The sequence below is a fragment of the Panthera pardus genome, unplaced genomic scaffold (assembly GCF_024362965.1).
Source record: "Panthera pardus isolate Hobbes unplaced genomic scaffold, ASM2436296v1 HiC_scaffold_11, whole genome shotgun sequence".
In the NCBI taxonomy this organism is placed as follows: domain Eukaryota; kingdom Metazoa; phylum Chordata; class Mammalia; order Carnivora; family Felidae; genus Panthera; species Panthera pardus.
Genome location: NW_026526666.1, coordinates 44725939 through 44733872, shown reverse-complemented (window position 1 = coordinate 44733872; position 7934 = coordinate 44725939). Strand labels below are relative to the sequence as shown.

The 7934-nt window shown below is 44.5% G+C and overlaps 1 protein-coding gene across 1 annotated transcript in view; it reads right to left on the bottom strand.

Annotated features, from left to right (window-relative positions):
* Window positions 1-522: 522 nt before the first annotated feature.
* ERICH3 (glutamate rich 3) overlaps window positions 523-7934 on the bottom strand; it is a 106454-nt gene continuing 99042 nt past the window's right edge. The window contains 3 exon segments of the mRNA XM_019448860.2: window positions 523-593; window positions 596-2911; window positions 6572-6697. Coding sequence (XP_019304405.2) covers window positions 523-593; window positions 596-2911; window positions 6572-6697 — 2513 coding nt within the window.

Sequence of the window (7934 nt, the reverse complement as noted above, 5' to 3'; positions counted from 1 at the left end):
ATATTTTTAATATTGTCATATATTTTATAATTTATGCAATATCTAAATTAAACTTCACGAAAGCTGCAGAAATGAAGGCAGAGAGCCCATTGCAAGGCAAATAATCACAGCCATCCTTTTAACCACTAAAAGGGAAATGAATTCGGGAATAGAGAGTGATTCTTTTTGTCTGTGGTACATCCCTGTGGCCCATTCTCTTGATTTCATCTCTGGAGCCCCGAAAAGGAGCCACGGATTTCACCACTGCAGAGAGCTGTGCCCGCAGAGCAGAGTGTGACTCAGGGGCAAAAGGAGTAGAAATGGGTCGGGGGTGCATGTTGGCTCCACCTGGGCCTTACCCAGCCTCCGTCCTCCTGGGCTTAGGGTTAAGCAGCACAGAAGTGAAGCCGCTGTGTGCAGCTAGCTGCATGCAAGGACTGATGAGGCTTTGAGCCCACGGGGAGAGCAGAGGACCTCAGGTGGGGAATCTGTTTAGTCCTGCGAACAGAGCAGGCTTAAACTCACCTTCTGCCACAAAGTCTCTTAGGCCTTCATGTTGCTCAGGGAGACATCTGCGTTCTCACTTTCTCTTTCTCTCTCTGCACTGTAAACGCTTGCTTCTCTTGGGTTTCAGGGCAATCAGGCTTTGCAGGGAGTGTTTCCACCCCCTGTAGACTCTCTCTCCCAGGCTCTGACTCCCTCCCTGGGGACATTCTCAGGCTGAATTCTTTAGCTGCACCCAACTCCTTCTCCCTGGCACAGCCCTCCAGGCCTGCCTCGGCTCCCACCGACTCCGCTCCCTGCGTGGAATCAAGTCCCCCGCCCTCTGGATCCTGCCCTAGCTGTGGGGCCTTCCCTCTGGGATCCGAAGGGTCTCGTGGAGCCCCCACCCAGGTCCCTGTCACCATCTCCACGGCCGCCACCTCCCCCGTGCCCAGCGCTGTTTCCTCTACCACTTCCACCTTCTCTGCAGCTGCCATTTTCCCCGGTAAGTCATCCACTTCGTGCCAAGGCCCCTTGCCAGCATCATCTGACAAGGAGGAGGCTTTATTTGCCTCTGTTTTCCCCTCAGCCGTCTTCACATCTGCCAACACCTCCCTCTTCTCCTCGGTGGCCGTTCCTGCCGCTTCCCTTGGGTGGAGATCTTCATCAGCCACCGCCACTCCCCCTTGCAAACTCCCAGCCCCGTCTGTGTCCCCATTGGCCAACACTCCTGTCCCCAGGGGGCACTCTTCATTAGCCTCCTCTTCTGCGTCCCCACCCATAGCTCCTTCACTCAGCTTTTCTGCCTTCATGCAGTCTTCCTCAGAAACACCTTGGGTCATCACTGTGACCCCGGCTCCTTGCTGCCCCTGCACGGGCCCTTCCTTATCCCCGCCTTCCAATCCTGCCAGGCTATCTTGATCTTTGGCTGCACACTCCTGGGCCTCACCTGTAGCTGTGGTCATCACCTGGGGCACCTGCCCCTTTCCCGCTAGCTCAGTTTCAGGAGCTCCTAACACCCCCTCCCCTTCAGGGCCTGGCCCCTGGTTCTGCCCTGAGGGAGCCCCGTCCTCCTGGGGGAGCAGCTCTGCTCTGTCTTTGGGCTCTGGGTCCTGGGCTTCCCTCAGTCTTTCCCCTCCTTCCTCTCTCCTCAGAGCTGTTGTGTCTTCCAGTGACTTTTCGTCTGCGGGTGCCGCTTCAAACATGGTCACCTCTGTCTCTCTCAGTGAATCTCCTCCTTGCGGCCCTGTGTCTCCAAGTGATTCAGATGCCCCCATGGGTGCCTCACCCTCAGCATCACACTCCATTTCAGCTGGGGGGACTTGTGTCTCTTCCTCAGGTGTCACTTCCTTCGCGGTTCCCTGCTCTTCCCCTTTAAAGTTTTGCTCTTCTTCTAAAATGTCTTCACCCTGATGTGCATTTGCCCTCCTCACCTCTCCGCTCTCAGATTCAGTTTCCTCCAGAGGTTCCTCTGGCCTCTCAATTTTCCTCTTCTCTCTTGCTACACCTAATTCCTTGGGTAACATTTCTTTCCTGTCATCTTCTTTATTAGATTCTGGCTCAGTCTCAACCTCCTCCCTTTCAGCATCTTCCTGACAAAGCTCTTCCAGGCTGTCCTCCAAAACTCCCATCCGGGGAGCCTCAGCCTTCTCAGAAGTTGAGGAGCTCAATGGTGTCTGCCTTCCCATAACTACCTTCCTTTCTTTGGCTGGTTCTTCTCCCCCAAGCACTGCCTCTTCTGAACCATCCTCTCTCTCAGATGCAGCATCTTCCATGGCTCCCAGGTCCTCTACCTCTGTAGATGCTTCCTCTTCACTGTTCATCACATCAGGCTTTTCAGGCCCTGCCTCACTCACGGCCTCCCCTCTCTCAGCCTCTCTCATTTCCACTGTCACTGCCTCCCTCGGGGCTGCTGCCTCCTGCACACACTCTAAGTTCACAGCCGCTGCCTGGCTTGCAAACACTGTCTTCTCCGAGCCCTGCTCCTCTTTGGCAGCCACTTTCTCTGTCTCTAGCACTGTAGGCAGCAAGGCCCCCCCTTCAGGAGCCTCATCCTGACCTTCATGCAGACCTCCAGAGGCTCTGGCTGCTTCTTTCCCCCTGGGGCTTACCTCCTCTTTACCCAGCCTCTTATCCCCTTCTGCTTCTGCCTCAGCCCCACGAGTTACGCCCTGAGGGATCCCTCTTTCCTCTGTAAACTCTTCTACTAATACTGGCTGCTCTGCTGTTGGCTTCCACTCCCCCAAGGGAACCTCATTAACCCCAGCTGTTCCCCACCATGCTGCATCCCCTTTCCCTTCTATTGTGTCCACATCCCTGTGCTGGGCAAGTTCAGCTTCCTCCACTGCCTCTTTCTTCTCCAGTGTGTCCACTTCCGAAACAACTTGATTGGATTCCTTGTTTGAGTTGAGTGGTACCCTTTCCTCCAACACAAAATTCCTATTCAGTGCTGCAAAATAAAGTTAGAAAGCAAGGTTGCTTTAATCAAAGTGCACAGGGAAGAGAGATTGTGTATAATCATACATGAGATATATATATATAATATCAAGGAGCCACTGATATATATAAAACATTTCCTCGATTCTAGGATGCCATCGACCACATCATGCACCATGGTTAAATAATGGCTCTTCATGATGAAAAGAAGTGCTATCAATTTAATGGACACATTGATGTTAAAGGAAAATTGAATATCAGAAATGTTAAAAACAAACAAAACCCCCATATCTTACAGTAATCTCTCTCTCTCATGCACACACATACCCCTGCACACACACACACCTCCTACTTTCATTTGAAATATTAGGACTTGCAGAAAAATACACAATAAGAAAAATAGTAATTCACTTCTTAGAAATCATTGTTCCCTATAGCATCATAATATGCCTGTCCTCGGCCTGTGTTTCTTGTACTCATGTGGGCATTCGGCAACACAATCACAAAAATACAGTGTGAGCTGATTATTATCCAACACATTACTCCCACATTTTAAAGCTACTATATCTAGATTTAGTCATCAAATAACTTTATAGCTCAAGGTAAGACTTTTTACTAAAGACACCAATTTGTATTATAGGTCAGGATACCTCCCATCTAAGTTCAGAAACTGATTTGCCTTTGGCAAAACAGGATCACAGAACAAGACAGGACTTTGTAGTCTGGGACAAATTTCAACATAAATAACCTTCTTGAAGTTATTTCATAAGTTCTCATCCATAATTCCCTGGCAAATCTGGGTGTACTAGCCATCATACTTCAATAAATGTAAGTTCAGTATGTTTCTTAAAAGCTTCAAATACATTTCTTACTATTTAACAAATACATGCATTTCTGTTGAAATGACCCACGCAAAATAAATAAAGGTATGCCGTGCCAAATACCCAAAGCATTTAAATTTTCCATCTGTAGAATAATACTTAGGGAGATAAGAATTTCTAAAATGGTCATCTTAATAATTTCGCCATCAATCTAGTCTTTTTCATTTATAGAGGCTCCTGGACTAGATACTATAGGTTATCACACCAGTGTGTCAACCTCCAAATTATATAAACTTATAAAGTGGGCAAATGTGTCTTCCTCATATTTTTTATTGCTTGGCTTTTTGGTTAGCCATCTAATCCCCACCCCCCACCCCACTGCCAACAATCTTCCAGAAACCTAAAGCCCTGATCTTCTTCCCTATTCTGATATCCCATTCAGGACTGTCTTATCATTCCATTTCCTAACACAAAACACATCTGTCCTTTGTGGCATTTCCTTGGTCTCTTGCAGCTATTACAATAAGCCATTTTGAAGTAAGGCAGTGATAGCTGATATTACATTCCCCTTAAAAATATATTTGGAAGGTAACTTTTGATGTCTTCTTTCAAAGAAGTAACAGAAATTTCAGGCCTGTCAGTAGGGTTGGTGCTGACTTTTATAGGTGGTCCTCAGCATGTCACAGCAGTTATTTACTAAATTGTACCTAAAAGCTGCCAGAGGGAAATGTAGAGCCAAATGTTCATTCAGAGAACACGTAGCCAATTCACCTGAATTTTATTTCATTATTCATATTTCATTTCATCGGTCCATTGTATCTCATTTTAGATTATTACTGGATTTAAAACAAATTAAAACAAAGTGTGTCAAGTCTCTTTAATAGTATATTTGTTGCTATTCAAATTCTTGCATGAAATTATATTAATAAGTCAGTTATGAAAAACATTTAAATAAAATTCTCTGTTTTGCTAAGCTAGCCTTTAAATTTATGGATTAATTAAAGAACATTAAGGAAAATGGGGGAATAAAACTGCCTAGCCACCATACAATAATATACTGTGCCTAAATTCTGGGAAAGAAAGGGCTAATGGCATCCAGCTGAGCTATTATATGAACACGAACACCACGGGGTAGTCAGACATGACATTCCTGAGGTAAGAGAGCGAAAGTAATTGAAAGCCTTCTAAGAAGTATCAGTATGAAAACATGACATGTTTTTGGATAGTAACATCATGGACTTTTGGGGGAAAAGGAATATAAGAGACCAAGCAATATTCATAAACAGAGGCAATTTGATTTAGTGGAATGAGTGTGGACTTCAGGGTCAGATAGATCTGGATGAGAACATCAGCTCTGCCACTTCTATGTGTGTGAACTTAGGAAACAATACCTCTCTAAGCCTTCATTCTTCTATCCATAAAATGGGAATAGAAATGCTTGACTCACAGAATCCTTGTGATAGTAAACCATAAAATGCTTAGCATAGTTTCTGGCACACAGGAAGCCCTGCCGAGTTTTCCACACTCCTCTTCCACTGCTTACAATAAACCAAATTTTCTTGCTTGAATCAGAGTTGATCAAGAACAACTGCCAGGCCCGCCTTGCAGAATGTCTGTGAGCACATTGGAACACCTCTGGTGGAATGCCCACCACAAAGGATTTGAATTCTCTAAGCCCTCGGGCTCCTTCTCCTATAACTTGTCTGCTGCATATTCAAGCATCACTGGCCGTCTCCACATTACTCAGGGGGGAACTGGAGCTCAGGGAACCGGCATATGTGCAAATATCCTTGCTACCATTTATTGTGAGTAATAATGTCCTTTTTCTCTGACCCAGGAGACTTGTGTCTTCTGCTAGCACCATGAAACCATGGCTGGCAAACTTGTTTGCTTGAAAATGGGGTAAAATCTCAAATAACCTCACAGTGCTTAATGACTGTCATTAAAAATTAGAAGTCGGGGTGGGGGGGGAGGGAGGGTGCCTGGGTGGCTCAGTCGGTTGAGCATCCGACTTGGGCTCAGGTCATCTCACGGCTCATGAGTTCGAGCCCCACATCAGGCTCTGTGCTGACAGCTCAGAGCCTGGAGCCTGCTTTGGATTCTGTGTCTCCCTCTCTCTCTAGCCCTCCCCCACTCATTCTCTCTCTCTCTCTCTCTCTCAAAAATAAATATTCAAAAATTAGAAGTGGGGGTAAAGTGACCATAGGATGAATGAAATGAATAACCCCTCCCCCTATATATACATACATAAATTCAAATCAGGGTGGTTTTAAAAAGCCTGCTACTAAATATGGGGAAACCTGATTTCAAGGACATGGGATGTTTGCCCCAATGCATAGGAGGCATGGTGTGTTGAGTCACTCTAATTGGAAATCTTGCAGCTGGAATACTCACCACCAAGAGCCAAGTCATATGCTGATGGCAACAAATTCTTCCCCAATTTTAAAAAATAAGGAGTTCAAATAAACCATTATGAAATGTGCCTTGGCTCTCCGGGTCTCCAGTGGGTCAGTTAGGCAAATCTTCCTCTCTAGTCAACTGACTGGGAGGCCGACTACGAAATAAGACTGATCTGAAAATCCCTACCAATATTTTGTTTTATAACCTAAAGTCTTTTTTCCCTCCAAGCTAGGCACTAATGCATTCAAAAAAGAATAATAACCTTCATATCTGATGTCAGCTTTAAAGCTCCCCTAAGGCCTCTCAACCACCTCCTGCCATCAAATTCATTAGTTGAAAAGAAAATAAAGGTGGAAGAAGGAGGAAGCAAGGGTCGGAAGATGAAAGATGGAAACGAGGCTGTCTTGCAGAGGATTTCTAAAGGTCTTTCCTAGGTAATGATGTGCCCTTACCTGCACCTGTGTCAATCTCTGGCTTCCTCCAGTGCTTCTCCTCCTCGTCTGTGCTGCTAACACCAGGCTCAGTGTCAGAGTGACAGTGGCAGCCAGGTTCCACAGCTTCTGCTACCATCTGCCCAACTGATTGGAGATCACATGAGATATCAAAAGGCATAAAAACAGGTCATGGGAACATTGCTGAGCTATTTCATATCATTTCAACAAGTGGGGTTAATTTTAAAGCATTCACATTAAAATGTGATCTTGTTTTTAAAATCTATTAAGATTAAATAGCTTCCAAGCCGTAATTTCAAAAGCACAATGGAAGATTATGAAGTACAGAAATCCATGCAAAGAAGTACTTCAAACAAAAAAGACAATAGCCAGAAGCAGTGACAGATTTGGCAAATGCACATGCAATGAAAAGATTTAAAAAGAGGTTTAGTTGCCTTTTCCTTTCTAGAAATACGTGTTATGGCTTTTATAACACCAATCATCACTGCTCTTTGAAATTGCTGAAACTACCAGAGCTGACTATACTATGAACATTTCATCCATTAGATTTTAGTGATTTGACCCCAATACTTGCTCCATGTGGACAGAGCAAAAAAGGCTATTGCATGATTCCTATATATTTGACAATAAAAGCTGTTGTAGAAATTCCTGTTATCTGCAGCTGATTACTAGTCATGGAACTTCAGAAACACAACAACCTAAGTTCAAGTCCCATATTCCATACTAACTGTGTTACCTTCGGTAAGTTCTTTGACTTAAGCCTAAGCCTCAGTTTACCCATCTGTCAAAAAAGATACCTACTCAGTGATTATTGGAAAGATTTAAAAAGTAATATATGTAGAGCATGCTTATCTTTCACTTATTAGCAGGTGCCTAAGCATTTAATAAATAATAGCTCTGATGTTGATGAGCATGTCTATTATAAGTATAACCACCCAATCTGGTAGGATTCTAGGCAACACTGTAATATCAGTTGTCTTTAGCTTCTGACATGTTCCTGTCTACATCCCTTGCCTATCATCTGATGATCCATGTTCCTAAATCCCTGACATCTACCATTATGCCACCTTCTGGTTAATTAAAGCTCACTGGAATAACACATTCTAAATAACACATTCTAAATAAACACATTCTAAATAAACACATTCTAAATAACACATCTAAAACATTAGACCTAGATCTGCCCTCCCAGATAAAAACCTATCTCCAAAATACCCTTTCCTTCTTCTCTCCCCTCCTCCCCTCCTCCCTCCCTCTATATCTATATTTCTCTTTCTCTTTCTCCCCCTCCCTCCCTTCCTCTCTCCTTTCCTTCCCTCTTTTCTTTCTTACTTTTTCTCTTTCTTTCCTCTTATGTATTGTG